This window comes from Hyaena hyaena, unplaced genomic scaffold (genome assembly GCF_003009895.1).
Source record: "Hyaena hyaena isolate Hyena2069 unplaced genomic scaffold, ASM300989v1 scaffold_3, whole genome shotgun sequence".
Classification (NCBI taxonomy): domain Eukaryota; kingdom Metazoa; phylum Chordata; class Mammalia; order Carnivora; family Hyaenidae; genus Hyaena; species Hyaena hyaena.
Genome location: NW_024080635.1, coordinates 8,034,422 through 8,056,588, shown reverse-complemented (window position 1 = coordinate 8,056,588; position 22,167 = coordinate 8,034,422). Strand labels below are relative to the sequence as shown.

At 42.9% G+C, this 22,167-nt stretch overlaps 1 protein-coding gene and 1 long non-coding RNA gene across 8 annotated transcripts in view; one reads left to right on the top strand and one right to left on the bottom strand.

Annotated features, from left to right (window-relative positions):
- The first annotated feature begins 11,691 nt into the window (after positions 1-11,691).
- Positions 11,692-22,167, top strand: part of SRRM1 (serine and arginine repetitive matrix 1) — a 33,696-nt gene continuing 23,220 nt past the window's right edge. For 4 of the 7 annotated variants that reach the window (XM_039233804.1, XM_039233783.1, XM_039233793.1 and 1 more), the window contains exons 1-8: positions 12,260-12,364; positions 15,234-15,323; positions 15,545-15,667; positions 17,786-17,956; positions 18,522-18,637; positions 19,915-20,118; positions 20,813-21,007; positions 21,536-21,655. In XM_039233804.1, coding sequence (XP_039089735.1) covers positions 12,344-12,364; positions 15,234-15,323; positions 15,545-15,667; positions 17,786-17,956; positions 18,522-18,637; positions 19,915-20,118; positions 20,813-21,007; positions 21,536-21,655 — 1,040 coding nt within the window. In that variant the 5' untranslated portion in view covers positions 12,260-12,343. Of the gene's footprint in view, positions 11,878-12,259; positions 12,365-15,233; positions 15,324-15,544; positions 15,668-15,956; positions 17,957-18,521; positions 18,638-19,914; positions 20,119-20,812; positions 21,008-21,535; positions 21,656-22,167 lie in introns of those variants that run through there. The other 3 variants (XM_039233810.1, XM_039233826.1, XM_039233819.1) reach the window with 3 other exon arrangements.
- LOC120232861 overlaps positions 13,338-22,167 on the bottom strand; it is a 40,190-nt gene continuing 31,360 nt past the window's right edge. Inside the window, exon 3 of the long non-coding RNA XR_005528663.1 lies at positions 13,338-13,673. This is a non-coding gene — a long non-coding RNA (uncharacterized LOC120232861). The remainder of the gene's footprint in view (positions 13,674-22,167) is intronic.

The following is a 22,167-nucleotide window of genomic DNA, read 5'->3' as shown; positions in this document are numbered from 1 at the left end:
CTTTTGTCAACAATCTAACCACATTGCCAAGAGTTTCCCCCACCCCCGCCATACTGTGTTATATTTGTAAAATACCAAATATGTAACATTTTTTAAAAAAGGCTCTGAACACACTCAACTCAACTCAAGACTTGGAACATTACCAATACTGTTTAATAATTGACCTCTATGTTCTTTCCTTACCTCATCCTCCATTCTGATCCCCAGGGGAAACCACTTTACTGAACATTCCTCAGCTTAAAAATAATTTTGTTGTAAGGGCATGCTTCCCTAAAACAATACGTTGTCAAGTTTTGCTAGGTTTTTTTTCCCATGTTTTGATATATGAGCTCATACTGTACATAGTCTTTTGCAACTTGTTTTGTTCTTTTCACTCTCAATTTAATTTTTTTAATGTTTATTTAATTTTGAGAGAGAGAGAGAGAAAACTAGCAGGGGAGGGGCAGAGAGAAAGGGGGACAGAGGATCTGACTCAGGTTCCTCACTGACAGCAGAGAGCCAGGCACCAGGCTAGCCGAAGTCAGACACTCAACCGACTGAGCCCCCCAGGTACCCCTTTTCAGTCAATTTTAAAGTTTTACCTAGTTTGTGTCATGCACCTATACTCAATTCCATTTCCTTTAAAATTCCATTTTAAAGACATATTGCAATCTATTTATCCATGATCCTGGAGAGAGACATCTATGTTATATCCAGTTGTTTGCCGGTAGGAAGAATATGGCTTTGCATATTTTACACATGGCTCTTGGGACACACATACATTGTTTGGAGTGGAAATGCTGGGTCACAAGGTTTGCACATCTTTGATTTTATTCGATAATGACAAATGACAAATTGTATTCCAAAGTGTTGGCACCAATATACTGTCCTGCTAGTAGAATATGAGAGTTCCAGTTAGTCTACTTCTTCAGTAATGCTTTGTCTTACCAGACTTCCTAATGTGGAATAAGTAGTCTAGTCGATGTAAATTGGTATCTTGTGATCTTAATTTGCATTTCCCAGATCGCTAAAGAGGTCGATAGATTCTTCTGAGGATTGCCAGCTGGTTCACGACTTTGCTCATTGTTCCAGTTTGGTTTTTTTTACTAGGTGGTATCTTTTGACAAGCAAACATTTTTAATTTAATGTAGTCAAATTTAACAATTGTTTTTCTCTTATGGTTCTCACTTTCTTTATATCTTAAGGAAATCTTCTTTATCCTTGAAGATATTCTTACAACTTTCTTCCTTTCTTTTCTCTTTCTTTCTTTCTTTCTTCCTTTCTTTTCTTTCTTTCTTCCTTTCTTTTCTTTCTTTCTTTCTTTCTTTCTTTCTTTCTTTCTTTCTTTCTTTCTTTCTTTCTTTCTTTCTTTCTTTCTTTCTTCTTTCTCTTTTTCCCTTCCTTCTTTCCCTTCCTTCTTTCTTTTCTTTTCCTTTCTTTTCTCTTCTTTCCTTTTTCTTTTTTAAAGTTTTGCCCTTCACTTGAGTTTAATCATTGGAAATTGACTTTTGTATGTAGAATGAGGTATGGATCCAATTTCATTTTCTCCTCATGCATAACCATTTGTTACTTAACCTTTCACTTTAACCGTTCACTGGTATCTACAATGCCACCTCTGTCTTATATCAAGTTTTCATATGCATGTGGGTCTTTTCTATGGTGCTGTGCTTCGTTGGGGAGTTGGTTAATCACCACACAGATACTATATTTTCTGAATTAATGCAGTGGGACAAGGCCTCCCCCCACCCTCAATTTCTCCTCAGCAGTATTTTGGCTATTCTTGGACATCTGTCTTTATAAAAATTATGGAATTGGCCTCTAAGCTCCTCAAAAGTCTTCTTTTTTTTAAGTTTATTTGTTGCTGTGAGAGAGACAGAGCATGAACAGGGTAGGGACAGAGAGAGGGGGAGAGAGAGAATCCCAAGCAGCCAACAGCGTGGAGCCTTGACGCAAGGCTTGAACTTAGGAACTCTGAGATCATGACCTGAGCTGAAACTGAGAGTCGGTCACTTAACTGACTGATCCACCCAGGCGCCCCTCTCCTCAAAAATTCTGTTTGGATTTTACTGGAATTTAATGGAAGATAAAAATAAATCTCAAATAGATTTTAAAAAATCACAAAAATAAATCTTGCCATTTGCAACAACATGGATGGATCTAGACAGTATAATGGTAAGTAGAATAAGTCAGTCAGAGAAAAACAAATACCCTATGATTTCACTTATATGTGGAATTTAAGAAACATAACAAACGAACAAAGGAAAAGAGAGACAACGTGAAAAACAGACTCTTAACTATAGAGAACAAACTGATGTTTACCAGAGGGGAGGTGTGTGGGGGTGGGGGTGAAGTAGGTGAAGTGGATTAAAGAGCACATTCACCAGGGCACCTCGGTGACTCAGTCGGTTAAGCACATCTGACTTCAGCTCAGGTCATGATCTCACAGGTCATGGGTTCAAGCCCCACATCGGGCTCTGTGCTGACAGCTCAGAGTCTGGAACCTGTTTCCAATTCTGTATGTCTCTCTCTCTCTGCCCCTCCCCTGCTCACTCTCTGTCTCTCAAAAATAAACATTTAAAAAAGAAAACAGAGCACTTACCATGATTAGCCCTGAGTAATGTACAGAAATGTTGAGTCACTATATTGTACATCTGCAACCAATATGACGCTGTACGTTAACTATACTGGAATCAAAATCAGTTTGGAGAAGCTTGACATGTTTACAAGGGTATTATTCCACTTACACTGCTGCTATCATTTGTTCTATGATTAGTACATATTTTACATCTACGTATGTTAAAAAGATCCCAAATTACAGTTATTATTTTTGCTTTAAAGTCAATTGACATTTTAAGAATTTAAGAACAAAAAGTGGGCTTTTTATTTTTATTTACTTATTTTTTTTAATCTTTATTTATTTTTGAGAGGAGGAGAGAGAGAGCATGAGTAGGGGAGGAGCAGAGGCAGGAGACACAGAATCTGAAGCAGGCTCCAGGCTCCCAGCTGTCAGCACAGAGCCCAACACGGGGCTCAAACCCACAGACAGTGAGATCATGACCTGAGCCGAAGTCAGACGTTAACCGACTGAGCCACCCAGGCGCCCCAAGTTGTTGCTCATTTTAAATGAAGTCAAGAATGATTTGAATCACTGATGGCTTATGGCCACGACTGCCATGATGGTCCAGAGCCTGACACAAAGAAAATTCACCCAAGCCCCTCTGGCTTTTCCTTCCTTTCACCTGGGTTTGGGCACAGAGTGGGGGGCATTTGATGACCAGATTAAGGAAGGCGTGTTTTCTCATTCATCGATAGGATAAGTTCTGTCTACATTCCCTCCTCCGGCTATTTCCTTAACACCTACATGGAAGTCAAGCCATTAGTATCATTGTGGTCCTAACCCTCAGCAGACAAACCCAACCCTAAAAGCGAGTTCTGTCCTATGCAGGCTGTGTGATTCTAAGTAACTCGCTTCTCCTTCCTGGGCCTCATTTTGCTCAGGAAGCAAATTTTGCTTCCTCATTTTGCTTTCTAAAATCGGGATAATAACTAGGTATTCATTTTCAAGAGCTGCTGTAACAGATTACCACAGACTGGGCGATTTAAACAACAGAAATTTATTTTCTCACAACTCTGGAGGCTAGAAGTACAAAGTCAAGGTGGTTAGCAGAGTTGGTTTATTCTGAAGCCTCTCTCCTTGGCTTGTGGATGGCCGCCTTCTACCTGCATCTTCGCGTGGTCTTCCTGTTGTGTGTGTGTGTCTGTGTCCCGATTTCCTCTTGTAAGGACACGGTCATATTGGATTAAGGCTTACCTAATGACCTCACTTGAACTTAATCATCCCTCTAAAAATTCTCTCTCCAAATACAGTCACATTATGATGTACTAAGGGGTGAGGACTTCAACATGTGAATGTGGGGTAGGGGGACACAATTCACCCCACAGCAGCCTACTAGGTATTCTTGTGAGGACTGAATTAGCTCATGGGATTCAAACACTAATGATGGGTTTCGGGGTGATGGCAGAGGTTCTGCGCTGATGGCCAAGAAAGAATTCTCGAAGACATCTTTGGTGCAAAAAGGGGATTTTATTAAAGCACAGGGACAGGACCCGTGGACAGGAAGAGCTGCACTGGGGTTGTGAAGAGTGACTGATTACATACCGTCAGGTTGGGAGGGGGTTAGGGACAGCATAAGTCTCTAAGGAATTTTGGAAGTAAGGTTTCCAGGACCTTGAGGGGCCAGGCGTTGTTCGGAAAATGTCATTTGTTACCGTTTAGTAAAACCTCAGTCATGAGACCCTTCAGATGTATCAGGGGCCATATGCCTGGAGTACAATTGCCAACATAAACTTGAGGGAGTTCAGATAAAGGAAGTTTGTAAAGGAATTTTTCTGTGTTTAAGGAGACTCACAGGGTTCTGGGGGATCAGGACAATGTTAAGCCAAGATTGCTTTTTGCCCCCAGCAAAGTGTCATCATTGAGGCAGCTGAGCTCCCAGAGGGAGGCCACTCTGCCTGTTTCAAGGACTCTCAGTGAGCTGTAGGCAGTGAGGGAATTTAAGTTTTCATTTGCCTCAGTTTCCCACATCTCCGTGGCAAGCACCTAAACCCCCTTAGGCCTGATGACCATGATAACAGGCCTCCAGGAAACGGAGTCTATAGGTTTCTGGGGATTAGGCTGTGGATAAGATTGCCTTTTTCTTGCAGTTTATTAAGTTATCTGTAAACTGAAGGAGACTCCTGTCCTGCATGGCTGTGATCTTTGACGCGGGAACATGGAGCAAGCTGAGGGCAAAGTACAGGCAAAAAACAACCCCCCAACACTGGGTGGGACATGTGTCATATTCCTCAGACACTCCTGGCTGCCCAAGAACAGGGGAAAGGAAAGAAAGCAAATAAATACTTTAAAGATATGCCAACACAGGGGCACCTGGGTGGCTCAGTTGATTAAGTCACCGTCTTCAGCTCAGGTCATGATCTCATAGTATGTGAGTTTGAGCCCCATGTCAGGCTCTGTGCTGACAGCTAGGGGCCTGGAGCCTGCTTAAGATTCTGTATCTCCCTCTCTCTCTCTGCCCCTCCCCTGCTCATTCTCTCCACACACACCCCACCCTTCTCTCTCTCTCTGTCTCTCAAAAAACAAATAAACATTACAAAAAATTGTTTTAATGCCTGTATATAACACCTGTGGGGGAATCTTCTACGAGATGGAAAGCAAAGTAGGCAATTACATTGCTGTTACATGTGCCTGTTGCTATTACCTTTCTGGCTATATTATAAACTCTCTGAGGACTATCATAAACTTCCCCTGTTATGTCTAAGAATCCCATGGTGAGCACAGAGTCAGGGCTCAGTAAAAACCAACCAAGCAAACCATAGTGTCTTTGTGATAGTTTACTTCCTTCTGAGAGGATAGAACGCCATCTAGTGAATCTTGTATTAGACCCAGGGAGTGAGATTCAGAAAATCCCAGATTGCTGTTCCATGTCTTACATAGCTGATACTTACATATATGCAAAAGCAACTGGAAATCTCTTATAGTTTGACAGCTTGGTATTTTTTAATTAATCAATTTTTTTAAAATTTACATCCAAATTAGTTAACATATAGTGTAATAATGATTTCAGGAATAGAATTTAGTGATTTATCACTTACATAGAACACCCAGTGTTCTTCCCAACAATTGTCCTCCTTAATGGCCCTGGCCCAGTTAGCCCATCCCCCCACCCCAAACCCAGCAACCCTCAGTTTGTTCTCTGTATTTAAGAGCCTCTTATGGTTTGTCCCCCTCCCTGTTTTTATATTATTTTTTTTAATATTTTTATTTATTTCTAGGAGAGAGAGAGAGACAGCGTGAGCAGGGGAGGGTCGGAGAGAGAGGGAGATACAGACTCTGAAACAGGCTCCCGCCTCTGAGCTGGCAGTCAGCACAGAGCCCGACGCGGGGCTCGAACCCACGAACCGTGAGATCATGACCTAAGCGAAAGTCGGACGCTTAACCGACTAAGCCACCCAGGCGCCCCTGTTTTTATATTATTTTTGACAGTTTGATATATTAATGACACACTCAAGTAAGCTTTTATTTTCTTTTATTGCCAAGAGATTTCTGGCCTTCATAAAGTGAACCTCCTAGTGAATCTGATTATTTATAGAATGGAAACACAATAAATAAAAGTGTCATGCAACTATGAATAACAATAAAATAATTATTGAGATGGCCATGAGAAATTCAGCAATCATAAAGTGTCCATTTAGGGGCGCCTGGGTGGCTTAGTCGGTTAAGCGTCCGACTTTCGCTTAGGTCATGATCTCGCGGTTCGTGGGTTCGAGCCCCGCGTCGGGCTCTGTGCTGACTGCCAGCTCAGAGACCTGTTTCAGAGTCTGTGTCTCCCTCTCTCTCTGACCTTCCCCTGCTCACGCTGTCTCTCTCTCTCTCCTAGAAATAAATAAAAATATTTTTTTAAAAAAGTGTCCATTTAGTATTAAAAAGTGTGCATCATGGGACACCTGGCTGGCTCAGTTGGTGGAGCATTTGACTCTTCCTCCTAGGGTCATGAGTTTGAGTCCCACATTGGGTGTAGAGTGTTGTGGGGTTTTTTTACTGTGCAATATAGTGGGTGCAGGAACACCAGAGTGCCAAGAAGTATTATGCCTATACTATAATGCCAGACTTAATTTCACTACTAAAATGTTTAATAATAAAGTTGTAATTACACCTGTTGTTAAAATTTTATACTTTCTTGATACAAGTTTATTCTGTATCCAAAAGTTTGTTCTAGATGGAAATCTTCAGCTTTGGCACAATATTGTTTTTAATATTCAACTATTGTGCATATGCCCAAAGTGTGTATTTGTTGCACATATACTTAGAACCTGTGATTTGTCAAACTCTGTTTTGGGTACTGATGATAAAGAGAGGAGACACAGTTCCTACGTTCAAAGAGTTTTGTGTGGTAGTAGGGGGTGAATGGGGTAGGAGTAGAGATGAACATGTACGTGATTAGAATATAATTGAAAATATGCTAATAGGTAGAATATGGGGAACATGTTTTGGGAAGGTCTGCCATTGGGGTTTTGCGAGCTCAGCAACTCCCTAAGATACTCAGATGGAAAATAAAAACACTCAAATGGTAAGTACTAAGTCCCACTACCAGAAATGCTTCCTGGAAAAGGTAACATCTATAATAGAAGGGCGCCTGGGTGACTCAGACAGTTAAGCGGCTGACTTTGGCTCAGGTCATGATCTCTTGGTTCATGGGTTTGAGCTCCGTGTTGGGCTCTTTGCTGACAGCTTAGAGCCTGGAGCCTGTTTCAGATTCTGTGTTTCCCTCTCTCTCTGCCCCTCCCCTGCCCACACTCACGCTGTCTCTCTCAAAAATAAACATTAAAATTAATTAATTAATTAATTAAAGAATTAGAGCTAGTGAAAAGGATTAAAGGTAGAGACACAAGGTGGGGAGTGCAAGGCAAAGCCTGGAAGGGAGGGACCGGTGGTTCTTGGTCAAGGGGACAGAATATGTGCAAAGGTTTCTGAGGGGAGAGGAAGAATGCAGTCCTTTTTAAATCTAGAAGTATAGAAACTCTTGTACTTACATTTTCCCTTTTCTTTGTATTTATTTTAAGTAATCTTTACTCCCAACGTGGGGCTCAAACTCATAACTCCGAGATCAAGAGTTGCATGCTCTTCTGACTGAGCCACTCAGGTGCCCCTACATTTTCAACTTTCCAATCCTTATGCCAGTAGCCAATCTCCAAGATGGCCCTCAATGCTCCTCAGCTGCTAGTGTTCACACTCTTGTGCTGTTCCCTCCAAAACTGAATACGAGCAAACTGTGTAACGTATAGGATAGTGTGGAAACTACGGTGTATGACTTCTGAAGGCAGGCATTAAAAGACATCATGGCTTCTGACTTGCTCTCATTTGGATCATCTGCTCTGGGGGAAGCCACCAGATCATGAGACACTCAAACAGCCTAAGGAGAAGTCAGTGTGGCAAGGCACTGAGGCCTCATGCCAATAGTCATGTGAGTGAATCTTCTTGGAAACACATTTTCCAGGCCCTGTTGACTTTAATCTAGGCCAATATCTTGACTACATTCTCTTGAAAGACCTTGAGCCAGAAACATCCAAAGAAGGCACTCTAGATGCCTGATCCACAGAAATAGTGCATGATAGATAACAAATATTTAATGTTTCAAGTTGCTAAATTTGGGGAGTTATTCCGCAATAGATAATACATTCACTGATGTGCTCAAAGACACCTTCCAGAGCAAAATGCATCAGCTTTTATCCATCAGGCATTTTCATTTCAGTTATGGGATTCTTTTAGTCCATAGCTTGTTTGGCAAATTTGCGCTTGGTTCTTGAGATACCTTGTGAAGACTGTTAATCCGTTTTATCTAGGAAACACAAATGCAGAGCTGAAAGAAAGATGCAAATGATAGAGACAGACGTGGAGATGAGAACAAAAGCTGAAAGGGGTGAGAAAATCACACAGAGTGCACTTGCTGGAGGGATGGTTATTTTCAGGGCCGGGGACTTTGAAGTACAGGGGGAATAGGGAGCAGGTGAAACGCTTCTATCAGGACCAGCAATCAATGAGCAATGAGGAAAAGTGTTGATGAAATGGAAGAGTCTTGGACTCTGGGCCAGGGGATCAACACTAAGGTTGGCTGCCCCCTAGCTTTTAGAGGCTCAGAGCGTAGTTGAGGACTTAAAGACCAGACGTAGCAAAGAACCACCAGTGGCTCCCTGGGGATGGCTTCTTGGCTTTAAGACCCATTTTGATCTGCACAGCATCAAGGTGAGCAGGAGATGGCGTCTGCAAATACCTTCACTGCCAAGTACTTCTACACTGCACTGGCAGGGAGAAGGCTTATTTGCCTCAGCAGAGTTTTCAATGTGGACTCTCCCTGATAGAATCAATGGTTATACTATTTCAAAAAACAGACTTACTCATTGCTAGAAATGCCTTTGGTTCCTGGTCCTGACTCTTACTCATGCATTTATTCAGCAAATATTTACTGAGCTCCAAGAATGTGGCAGATACTGTTCTAGACACTGAGGCTTTAATGGTGAACAAGAAACTCATAGTTTCTTTCTTTCTTTTTTTCATGGGAGCAAAAACAGTAAGCATGTAAACAAAATAGATAACAACATCAGGGACTATGAAGTGCTATGAAGAAAAAATAAAGCAACGTATGATAGAGTGAGTGGGGAGATGACTCTGTTTTTGGAAGGCTGGTCAGAAAAGACTTGTTTGAGGAAGTGATAGGTGAGTCAGCTCTTAGTAACTTTAGATTTACCAAACTACAGGCAAGAAACTGACTTTTGAAACCGAACCTGTTCACAATTAGACCACATCTGTAGCTCAGTGTGACTGCAGGTTAGAAGTGAAGGATGTGGCCAGGGAGAGGATCGGTCCGTGTGATGAGTCTGAAGAAGTGAGCAATAAACAAATCATAAAGCGTTGTGAAGACCACAATAACTAGCTTGGGCTTTATCTAGAGGACGATGGGGAGCCACAGAAAGGTTTTCAAGTTGAAGGGTGAAAAGATTAAGACTATTACCTTAGAAAATCACACTCATATAGGTTGGAGACATCAACCCTGAAGGGAGGGGAAATGTTAATAGGTTGTTGCTGCAATGGCCCAGACAGTAATCCAAATTAAAGAGACAATGGGGCTGGGAAGAAAGCAACAGAAATGAAAAGGCAGGAGTCTGAAGACCATGAATGATGACAGGGAGAAAGTTAGGCTCATTCATTGAGAAATGGGAAAACAAAGGGTTGAGGCAAATGGAAGATGAAGTCATCTGGGGACATGTTGAGTATGAGGTTCCTACAGGACATCCCAAGTAACTGTCAACAAGAAGTTGCACCTATGGGTCTGGGGCAGAACTTTGAAATACATAAGTTTGAAGATGAAATGGTCATTGAAAACAAGAGAGGACAGATACGTCATCTTTGCTGAGTAAAAAGTAAAAAAGGGTCAATGGCAAAACTGCAAGGAAAGTCAACATTTATGGGACTGGCAGTAAAGGCACAGAGAGTAAAGAAGAGCTAAATCACAATGACTGACCAGAACCACAGATAATAGTGAGATGTGGGGCATTGTGATTTCATAGTTCCATCTGGTCACCGGGCCTGTTCTGTGGAAGCCAGTTAGTTCCCAGTCTGTGACGCTTTGGCAATGCCACAACGCTGTTGTTCATTCAATAAATTTTACAGAGGGGCCCTGGGTGGCTCAGTCGGTTAAGTGTCCGACTTCGGCTCAGGTCATGATCTCACGGTTCGTGGGTTTGAGTCCTGCATCGGGCTCTGTGCTGACTGCCAGCTCAGAGCCTGGAGCCTGTTTCAGATTCTGTATCTCCCTCCCTCTCTGACCCTCCCCTGCTCATGCTGTCTCTCTCTCTCTCTCTCAGAAATATATAAAACATTAAAAAAAATTTTTTTAAAACAGAAATATTTAAAAAATTAAAAAAATTTTTTTAAATTAGCATTTTTAAAAAGTTTTAAAAAATCTTATTGAGCCTCTGCTATATGAGAGACACAGTTCCAGGTGCTAGGGATACACCAGTGAGCAAAAAAGACAAATGCCCTGACTTTAAGTTTACATTCTAGTGTGGGGAACACATAGTAAACAAACATTAAAAATAGGTAAATAAATATTTCAGGGTGGTAAAAGCTATGGGAGAAAGTCAAGTAGATGAAGAGGCATCAGGGTTATAGAGAGTGTGTGTAAGCAATTTCCAGTGGGATAGTCAAGGTAGACCTCGTTGACTAGATGATACGTGAGTAAAACCTTTAAGTTTACCAAGTAGATAGCTGATGGTAGAGCATTGTAGGCAGAAGTGACTATCGGCAAAGGTCTTGAGGCAAGAGCAGGCTTAGTTCAAGTAGTGAGCAGTGTTAGGCCACTAGGAAGATCAAAGAAGTAGGGGAGCATCAGGTAGTATTTTAGCCTTTGTTCGGAGGAAAATGAGGGACTTTTGGAAGGTTTTGGCCTTAAGAGTGACATGTTTACGGGTTTCTAATAGGATCACTCTGATTGCTGAATTTAGGAGAGCAGCTCAGTGGCCAGGGTAGAAGGGAGCCCAGTTAGGAAGCCAGTGCGTTAGTTCGAGCAAAAGCTGCCGGCACCTTGAGCCAGGATCGCAGCTCAGTGGGTTTCCTGGTAGTCCGGAAGTGGGGTAGAAGAGAGAGGTCCAGAATAACCCCAAGGCTTGAGGCCTGAACAAAGGAAAGCTGTGGCCAGCGACAGAGGCAGGAGACTTGGGGAGGGGCGGGTCGGCTTTCCGGGGTGTGTGAGGAGTGAGGGGAGAGAAGGGAAGGCGTCGGGGCTTCAAATCCCCGACATGTCCAGTCGCAGATGTCTCTCCCAGTGGAATGCCAAGCAGGAGGGGGCCTTGGACAGGCGGGGAAGATGGGGAGAGGAAGTCTGAGCGAGGCCGTGTTAGCACAGAACTCGTATCTAAGGCCGCGGGAACGGCCACCCACACGGTGCGGGGGGTGATGCGGGAAGGAGAGCGCGAGAGCGCGGGACGTAACTGTGTAAACCGCGGCCGGGGGGACGCGCGCCTGCCCGCGCCGGGAGCCGGCGGGGCCCTGCCCGACACGCAGCCCGGGGCCACGGCGCTCGCGCGCGCTTCCGGCCCGTCGGCGCGGCTTTTGCCGAAGCCGAAACTCGCCCACCGGCCGTTTCCGGGTAGCTCCGAAAACCAGGGGGCCGTGCGCCGAGCGGGGCAGGAAGCCCCGGGGACCCGGCCACGGGGCGGGCTTCATTCACGGTACAGTGCGCCGCCACGTTCGAGGCGCCCTTAGCGACCGGTGAACTCGTAAAACCAACACAACCCCAACTTTGGGGATGACAGGCGAGGCGGCGTCGCCCGCGTCACTCTGAGGTAACAGCCTTTCGCTTCAATCGCTCCGTGGAACCCGCAGGGCGGGAGGCGGGAGGCCTCCTCCACTACGGGTCGAAGGGTGGGTCAAGTGACGCTGCGCGAACGGGGCTGATCCAGTGCTACAAAAGGATTTGCAGGGTGGGGCGACCGGACGACTCCCTCTCCCTCTCTTTCTCTCGCCCCCTCCCTCTCTCTCGTTCTTATTGGCTGCGGTCGCGAGACTCCTCCCGGCCTGGCTGCTTGGAAGTCTCGGGATCCGGCAGCGGCTCGCTCCCCCGGGGCGCGCGTGCGCACGCGTGGCCGGTGATCAGCGCACTGAGCAGGCGCGGCCTCGTGTCGGCCGAAGGGGCGGGTGGAACGGCGCGCGCTGCGTCCAGGCGCTCGGCTTTCCCTGCCGGTCCCGCCCTCCGTCGCGGCGGCGCGGTGTATCTTGGGATAGGGAGCGATCTCCGAGCGAGGCAGCAAGATGGACGCGGGATTCTTCCGCGTAAGTAGAAGCGCGGGGATCCGGGGTGAGGTGAGGGACTTACCGGTGAGGCTCGGCAGGAGGCCTAAACTCGGGCCGGTGTGGCCAACGAGGGGAGGCTTTGAAGATCCTGATGGCCCTCCGTGCCGGGGGACGCTCCCCCCCCACGCCTGCCCTGCGGCGGAGTCCAGTGCGCCCCTGCGCAGTCTCCTCCTCCGGGATCGTCCCCCCTACGCGGCAGCGACGGTCGCCGGAAAATGGCGGCGGGAAGGGGCCGGGGCCCTACCTCGCCGCTCGCCTGCCTAGTGGGGCCTGCAGGCCGAGCCGCGCGCGCCGCCGGGTCCTAGGGCCTAGTTGGGCCGCGAGGAGGAAGTCCCTGGGGGGAGGCCGGAGGGAAGCCCTGAGGTGACTGGCGGCGGGAAGATTCCGGGGAGCACGGTTTCGGGGGGTACCGCCCCGGGAGAGCGTGTTAGAGAGAGGACAGGAAACGGCGTTCGGCAGCTTCTCGAGAGCGGCGCCAACCACCCCCTCCCTCGTCCTCCCTCTCGGTCCTAAGTCTTCGCAAAGGCGCGGGGTCAGAGTTCGCGGGAACTCCCGCCCAATTTGATATCCCTTTAGGGAGGGGAACTCACATAATGCGTAGTTGGAACGTTTGAATCTGAGACTCTTTAAGGGCAACGGGTGCAACAAAAAGTGCACGTGTCTGGAGGCAGGGACGCGGGGTGGGTCTACTCTCCTTCCCGCACACCGCCCCCCGCCCCTACCTCTGCCCCCGTTTGTTGTTTTGTTTTGAAGTCCGCTGGAGAAAGGGGGCCTCTCACCTACCTGGATTGTCCGGGGGCCACGCTCGCAGCACCTGCCGGCGGGAAAGGCCGCCTCGTCCAAGTTGGTGCTCGGGGCTCGGACTTTACCGGGCTGCCACTGCTGGGCCCCTTGGCCCCGCACTCGGCTTCTGCAGGGAATGAGGGCTCTCCAGCAGAGATCTAGATGGCTGGGAAGTGACACCCCTCGGACTGGAGTTCGCACGTGCTTTTAATGCAGAACGTACCCCATAGAGACCAGCGGTTTGGGTCAAAACCCATACTTTGTGTAACATATGCGGCCTCCGCGCTCTCTGGGGCGGAGAATAGGCCGTTTGCGCGTTTTTAAAGGGAAAGTTGGAAGAGGGGAAGACCGACTTGAGGACCGAACTCTTGAGGCCCTAAAGCCGACGTGGAAGTTTTTGAATTGGCTTTAAATGTGCCAATTAGGTTTTCGTGGAAAGTTGCAGTTTGATTCCCGCCAGTTTGGCTGTTCTCAGGTTGTGCAGATGATGCTTGCTGTTTGATTCCTGTAACGACAGTTTGAATTGAGAGTGCTTATCACGTTTTCGTGCTGTTGATGAACTCTAATTTCCATCAAAGTATTTTGTATTGAGTACTCCATATTCCCTGTGATCCAGTGTAATATTTTGACACAAAAGCCGATTCTTTTGATTTTGGTTTTTTGTCGTTGTTAGGACTTCCTTCCAGTGGAAAAGAGTTCCAATAGAAAAGCAACAAGGTGGCTGATAAATTTTAAAACGAAGCTTGCTTTTGGTGTTAGTAAACACCTGGAAGAAAGGATGTGTGGGTTTTATATACCACCTCTAATTCCTTCAGGGAGTTGAGTGGGTTTAAACTCTGAGTTAAAAGAATTTAGGGCAGTTATCTTTTTAGTATACAGCCAACAAGGTAGTACATTGAATTTTTCATTTAAGATAGAAACAGTAGCGCTGAGCTTCTGCCATGCGCGTTACTTTATACGTATATTATTTTCCGTTTACACGACCCTGCCAAGTAGAGTTTAGCGAGTAAGGAAGCATTCTAAAAGAGGTTTAGTAACGTGCTTTGAGTCCTGTGGCTTAAACAGTGGCAGATTTGGGATTCTAATCCAGGTTCTTTACCTTCCTAATCAAAATTTTCCTGATCACTTTCCAAGGGGCAGTGGCCAACTCCGTGAACCAATCAGTAGATTTCACATCACATAGCCAGTTATTTTTTTATTTGGTTCACTTGGAAGGAGAAAATGCAGATTAATTAATGATCACTTGATAGTTTCGTGTAGTATTTATAAGCTCCCATTTTTCCAAAGGTATTGCTGAAATTAAGTTAATGATTAGGGTAAACCTGTAACGGATTCCACATTCTCAAAATTATGAAAACTAGCACAATCCTAGGGTGTTTTCTTTTTTCTTTTCCCCTTATTCATATGCATTGCCATAATTTGCAAGCATGCTACTGGTTTTCAGAAGAGGATGAAATTTAATGGTCTTGTTTTGGGGCACCTAGGTGGCTCAGTCGGTTAAGTGTCTGACTTCTGCTCAAGTCATGATCTCACAGTTCGTGGGTTGGAGCCCCACTGTGCTGACAGCCAGCTCAGAGCCTGGAGCCTGCTTGGGATTCTGTGTCTCCCTCTCTCTGTGCCCCTCCCCCACTCATGCTCTGTTTCTCTCTGTCTCAATAATAAATAAACATTAAAAAAAAATAATGGTCTTGTTTGAAAGTATGTATTTTAAGTATAGTAAATATTTCAGTGTATTCTCATTTATACAAAAAAAGTCTTAAACATCTTTTAACACACCAACCTTAACTTGCTTGTGGAGGAGGTGCTAGCTTTATGCTACATGTGCCATATTGACCTGTTACAACGAGTTTTGTATTTTGTAATTTTTAAATGCACTCAGGTTTTTAAAATGTCAGCTTCACTGGGAAAGAGAATGCATTCTACACCTATGAATATTATTAGCCATGGTGTTTTCTATTTACTGGATTACCGTATTTCTCCTGTAAAGGTCATAGCCGTCATTAACTGATAAAAAGTAGGAATTTAACTTTGAATTCTTAATTAAAACATGTTTCTCATCCTGCAGGGAACAAGTGCAGAACAGGATAATCGGTTCAGCAACAAACAGAAGAAGCTACTGAAGCAGCTGAAATTTGCAGAATGCCTAGAAAAAAAGGTATTCTTCTAGATAATACTGTTTTTGCACCTTTATAGCACAGTTGGTTCATTTTTGGGACTGTTAACATTTTCCACCTTTTAGCGACAGCCACGTGCACAGAATAGCACAACCACATAAGAAGAGCCAGATTGTACCATGCTGCACTAAAAAATTGCATAAGTTAAAAGGAATTTTGTTGGACAAAACTCCTAAGTGAGCTTTCTTGTGTGCTTTATCAGGTGGATATGAGCAAAGTAAATTTGGAGGTTATAAAGCCTTGGATAACAAAACGAGTAACGGAAATCCTTGGGTTTGAAGATGATGTTGTGATTGAGTTTATATTCAACCAGCTGGAAGTGAAGGTAATAATACACAAGTGGCTCTTATTTCTGAATATGTGACATAATTTTGTGAATCTATGGAAACTGAATTTTTCTATGGAGTGCAAATATAGGAGGGTTGTTTTACAATGTTTGTTGTGAAAAGAATTCACTTTGTAAACGACTATTAAGGCTGGAAGTTTAGTGAAGGTACATAGTTTTGAAAGCTACACAGGTGAAAAATCAAACTTATTGTTTGTAATTTTGCTGTTACATGTTAAGTTACTTTGACAGCAATTTTCTAATGATAATGTGATTTATGATTTAAAAGGCCTGAACCAAAATGGAAGTTATTCCTTGCGTCTGAAGTATAGCACCATCACCTTATTAGGTCACAGCAGAGTGAGTGTCCCAATGTCGCTCTGACCCAACTCCCTTGATGATGCAGTGTGTGTTTGGAGGTGAGTTGTGTAAAGTGGCCGAACATCAACAACAACAACAACAACAAAAACACAAACAGGAAAGAGCAATTGGGTAAATCTATACACTGCTCTTTAAAAATACTATTATGAGATGGACGTTTATGTGAAGCATGAGGGGCAATTCTGATTTGATTGGATATTGTTTTTAAAATAATCAAGTAACTGAAGTCTTTAGCTGTAGCTGCATGTCAGCTAGTCATCGATTAACGTTTTAGGCACAGAGTTTTTGTTTACGTTATGCTTGAACTTCAGACTGAAATAAAATGGCAGCATTATTAGAACCAGTTAGTATGATCATTCCTTTCTTCATACATGAGATAATATGAGATGATGACAACTAATGTTTAAAAACAGTTTTATCATACTATAGTTTGTTGTTTTGCCACAACCCTGAGGATAGTAAGATGTACCGTATGACCTTTTGGCAAATATACCAATGTGAATTTACCTTTACGTTAATCCTTTTCCCAAAGAGTTCGCCCTTGTGTTTTGACAGAACAGTTGGCATTTCAACTGATAAGGTATTTCTATTTTTAAAATAATTTGGTAATTACATTTTGTCGTGAATATTTGTAAAGATTAATTTTAAGAAAGCACTTCTTTTAAAATGTGTACATTTAGAAAACCAGGAACATGGGAAAATGTTTCTTAAAATGATTAAATATAGATTGTATTGGAGAAATGCTTTACTGATTTGTATCTTAGTGCATTTTTAAAACCTAACTATCTGGTAGTATTCCCCTTGTAGTGAGCATGAGATTAAAGTTTAGAACTTTTTTAAACAATCTTTTCTTTTTTTGTGGTTGTGTACTCATTATTGCTTGTTCGTCTTTTGCAATTTAGATAAATGATATAACATTAAACTCAAGGTGGTTGAGTTGCAGTAGGGAGTCGGAAGCAAGCCAAGGGAACATCTTTCTCTACAGGGGACTTGGCGATTCCAAACCCCCAAGGTTCCAAGAAGAAACTGAAGACACCTGGAATCTGTACTTGCTTTGTGCTATTGAGCTGTGCTTGTTATATGGACCTTGTTGCTTGACCAACAGATTTAGCATTTAAAAACCCAGTTATTTTTTGAGAAAACTTGACCTCTTAGCCCTTTGTGGACAGTTGAGAATTTGAGGCATTGTTATAGTAGATTTTCCTTATGTAGAAGTCAGGCTTTCAGCTTAGTCTTCAGAAGTTACAGAGTGCATGCGTAACTTGTTAGTTTTCATAACTGGACAGTAGATACTTTATAGAAAGCTCTCTTCTAGTGCTAGAGAAGTGAACAGTTTATGTCCTTTTTCAGTTTCTCATTGGGGGAAAATTTCCAGGCAAGCAAACACTTTCCTTGTTAGTAAATGCAGGAATTTGTGGGATGTTCATGATGGTTTTTAAAGTTAATAAATGTAAGGCCCACTAACAGCCACGTAGTCTAAAAATACTTACGAAATCCACAAAGGATTAACAGGCTGCTCTGATGCTTTTGGTAGAGTGAGAGAGAATTTGGCAATCTGTGCTAGAGAGTCTATTGCTGAGAAGCTATTAGGGAAAACTATTTTTTAAGTAGTAGAAAATATATATGTATTTAAGCCCCTATGGTAGACTTAAAAAATACTAATTTAATGAGTTTTAGATTGGTTGGTTGGCTTGTTTTGAAGTAACCTGTTTCTCTTCCTGTCATGTCTTTTTGCAGAATCCAGACTCCAAAATGATGCAAATCAACCTGACTGGGTTTTTGAATGGAAAAAATGCTAGAGAATTTATGGGAGAACTGTGGCCCCTGCTCTTAAGTGCACAAGAAAACATCGCTGGAATCCCTTCTGCTTTTCTAGAACTGAAGAAAGAAGAAATCAAACAAAGACAAGTAATGGCCTTTCTCTTTTGTAAAACTGATTTGAGGGCATGGTATCCAGACTGCTAAGACACTTGAAATTTTACCCAACCTGGCCATGATTGCCATGTCCTGTTGCTTTGCTGTAATCTATTTGAACATCCATTTTGGGTTCTCCACTCCATCCTCCCAACCCTAACCCAAACAGAGTTTAAGTTAAGGTGTCATTTTCCCAGAGTCAGTAATTTGGTTGGTATATGTATTTTTAAATAGGTGAGTACTTCCAGTTAAGTAAATTGAACTTTAATAATAATGTAAAAGCATAAGCGTGGCTTCTTCGCCTGGGCAGTGTGTCTATGAAATCACAGAAGAATAAGTTTAACGTGAAAATTATTTTTTTTAAGTAAACTGGAAAACAGCTATTCTCTTTGATTCGGCTGTTAGGGATTAATTTTCAGCAAGAATAGTCTTGTTGAAAAGCAGACATGCTTTTCATGAAACGATTTATAGCATTGGTGTTTCTCAGAGGTGCAAAGTCTTCCTCTGTTTGGTAATCTCAAACGTTCAGCTATGTTTACTCTGAAAACTTGGTCTGCAGATTGAACAAGAAAAGTTGGCATCTATGAAAAAGCAAGATGAAGACAAGGATAAGAGGGATAAGGAAGAAAAAGAAAGCAGCAGAGAAAAGAGGGAGAGGTCTCGGAGCCCAAGAAGGTATACAGTGGATGTGTGTGTTTTACAAACACTTGAAATAGTATCTGTATAGAAAGTGACACAGTTCACAAGGCAGCTACCAGCATTATTCAGAGAATATCTTCCATCATACAGTTTTCATGTTGAACTGAGGCTGGTCTCTGGCCTAAAATATTTCAGTTTTGTCTGAGGAAGATCATTGGACTATAGTAATTGTCTGTTAAATCTTGGCAAATTTTACAAGTCTCAATTTCTAAATCAAAATCAAGACTTGCCTTCTATATTGCTTTTGTCTAAATATAGCATTTAATTATTTTAATCTTCTCCAACTCTTGTTCTTTCCTATAAATTAGAAATCTGTACCCATTAGCCATTCATATTATATACTTCTCTAATTCCCTGTTCTGCTTTTCTTAGATGATTGTACTGAACCCAAAACAGATCATTTATTTGTTTTCTTCTTCCTTCCAATGAGACTATGGTTAGCTTTCCATTTTTAAGCCCACGACTCAGCTTCTACTGTATTTGTGGTGAAAGGTGAGAATTCTACTAGGCTTTTCATTTTTAGAGTTCTGCTGATTTTTTTCACAAATCTTCTGGAATTGAAGGGTAGAGGTAATTTCTTTGTCTATTTTAACTTATATATTTGATATTAAAACCTCCTTGCCATGGAAGCAGTACTGTTTCTAGAGTTAAGCACATCACAGTGGCCACTACTTGATTACTGATGAGCCAGGTCTGCTGTTTTACTTTTATGTGAGGGAAACTATTATTGAAAAGGAAAGGGGACTTCTCCTTTTCCCAAAAGGCTATGCAAATTTGACGTATTTCTTTTTTCTTCCAAAGAGCACATTACTTCAATTGCACTAGGCCTTTTTCTGGAATACCTAGACTGCCTGACAAACTCTATGGGGGGATCTGTCTGCACCTCAACTCTGTTTTGTTGGATTTGTTATTAGGGAATCTCTCTTTACTTTTAAGCAGTCTCTTCCTCTGAAAAGTTGATCGTTGGTCTCTTCATCCCTGGGAATGATTAAAAATCTGAATCTAGAGTCCCAGCTCAATGCGTTCCTCTTATAACTGGTGTACCAGAGAATGTCGTTAACCTTTGTTTGCTTGCCTTTCTGGTTTTCTTTCGGCCCTTCCCAGTAAATATAACAGGGTACCTTATTTTCATAAGGAACTTCTCCGCTATAGAGAACAGTGGTATAATTAAAAAGATGAGTTTCTCACTTTGCCTTGGTCCTCTCCCCCAACCCACATGATTCAAAAACCTGAAAAAATTGTTTTTATCCTAGACGCAAATCCAGATCTCCTTCCCCTAGAAGACGATCTTCCCCAGTCAGGAGAGAGAGAAAGCGCAGTCATTCTCGGTCTCCCCGCCACAGAACCAAGAGCCGGAGTCCTTCCCCTGCTCCAGAAAAGAAGGAAAAAACTCCAGAGCTCCCAGAACCATCAGTGAAAGTAAAAGAACCTTCAGTACAAGAGGCCACTTCTACTAGGCAAGTATATAAAATTTATTTATAAATAACACAATTTTAGGCTGTTACTAACTGCCAGTATAACTCTGAGTTACGAACATAAAATCACTCGGTTGTTTCCTTTTATGTTTTTTAAATCATAAGATCAGTTTGTTGAAAGATTCAAATTCTATAGGAGAGTGTAAATGAAATGCCCCAAGGGAGTCTGGTTGGCTCTGTTGGCTAAGCCTCAGACTTCGGCTCAGGTCATGATCCTATGGTTTGTGAATTGGAGCTCCATGTGGAGTTCTCTGCTGCCAGTGCGGAGCCTGCTTCAGTTCCTGTCTCTCCGCCCCTCTCCAGCTCACGCTCTCAGCTCTTTCTCAAAGATAAACCCCCCCCCCCCAAAAAAAAGTAAAATGCCCTAAAGGTGACCACTGCTATTGCTTTGTTGTATCATTTCAGATATTTTGTGTTCTCTAACTTGCTTTTTTTCTCCCCGATATTGTGGACAACTTTGTACACTTAAGAATGTATGTGGTTAGAATTGTTGGTTGCTTTTTGGCTTTTGCTGATGTGTATATATCTTTTGGAGCCAGGGAGAAGTCTTCATGAATTTTGAAAACATTTTAAAAAGAGAAATAACCATAATACATCGTAGTATTATGAGTTAGGAGTCTGAGCCGAAGAAGAGGAAAAATAATAATAAGAATAAATAAACTTTTTGTTCCTGCAGTGACATCCTGAAAGTTCCCAAACCTGAACCTGTACCAGAGCCTAAAGAACCTTCTCCGGAGAAGAATTCAAAAAAAGAGAAGGAGAAGGAAAAGACCCGACCAAGATCTCGGTCACGTTCCAAATCAAGATCCCGGACACGGTCTCGCTCTCCTTCTCATACTCGACCTAGACGGCGTCATAGATCCCGGTCAAGGTGAGTTAGGGCTTTATGATTGATTTAGATCTTAGGTTTTATGTGCTACTCTCCTGAGTAGAGTTAGGTAAATAATTGCAGAGCAGTAGAAAGCATTTAGTTAGTACAGATGTTATTCTTTGGACCCAAAGAGAGAATTTGAGATCATTTTTTCTGTGTGTTGTAAAAATCTCTACATAAATGGAAAATCGTATCCTTTGAAGTCCTTTTTTTTTTTTTTTTAATTTTTTAAAATTTATTTCTGAGAGAGAGAGAGAGCATGAGCAGGGGAGGGTCAGAGAGAGAGAGACACACACAATCTGAAACAGGCTCCAGGCTCTGAGCTGGCTGTCAGCACAGCCCAACGCGGGGCTCGAACCCACGAACCGTGAGATCATGACCTGAGCTGAAGTCAGACACTTAACCCAACCGAGCCACCCAGGCGCCCCTCAAAGTTCATTTTTAAATTGTAGATGTTGAGAGAGCTGTCTCAAGGACTTTGTTCCTTGTTCTTGTTTACTCAGGCCCTAATTCTGTTTGTTATGGCAGATCATACTCACCTCGAAGGCGGCCAAGCCCGAGAAGGCGGCCATCTCCTCGAAGAAGAACTCCACCGAGACGAATGCCACCTCCGCCCAGGCATAGAAGGAGTAGATCTCCAGTGAGACGGTGAGGAGTTTCTCTTTTCTTATTTGTTCTTTCTTTTTCTTTTTTTTTTTTTTTTTTAATTTGAAAGTGTCAGTATATGAAAGCACAGCACATGTTAGTTTCAGGCCCATGTTTGATTTCATGTCCCCCTGGAAGACTCGAGTGGTACGAGGTGATGCCTAAAGAGCCTCTCATTTGAGGTTTAATTGTACCTTGAAAACCATGCTAGTGCAGTGTTGAGTGTGGGAAACAAGAAGTTCACACCATATTGATACTTAACATTAACTTTAACCCTTTTAGACCCCACCCAGATATAGCAGTGAGGGAATCTGCCACCCTCCCTCTTCCTTTGGATTTCAGTTATCACTGGCTTCTAAAAAGCAGATAACTACAGAGCCAGTAAGCTACTTCCACCAATATTAAAATGACCTATTTATATTATGTTTTTGTTTGAAGTGTTTTTTTTCTCATTACAGAAATGAGTGCTTATAAAATTTCAAACAAATAGCAAATTGAAAATTACCTACAATAAT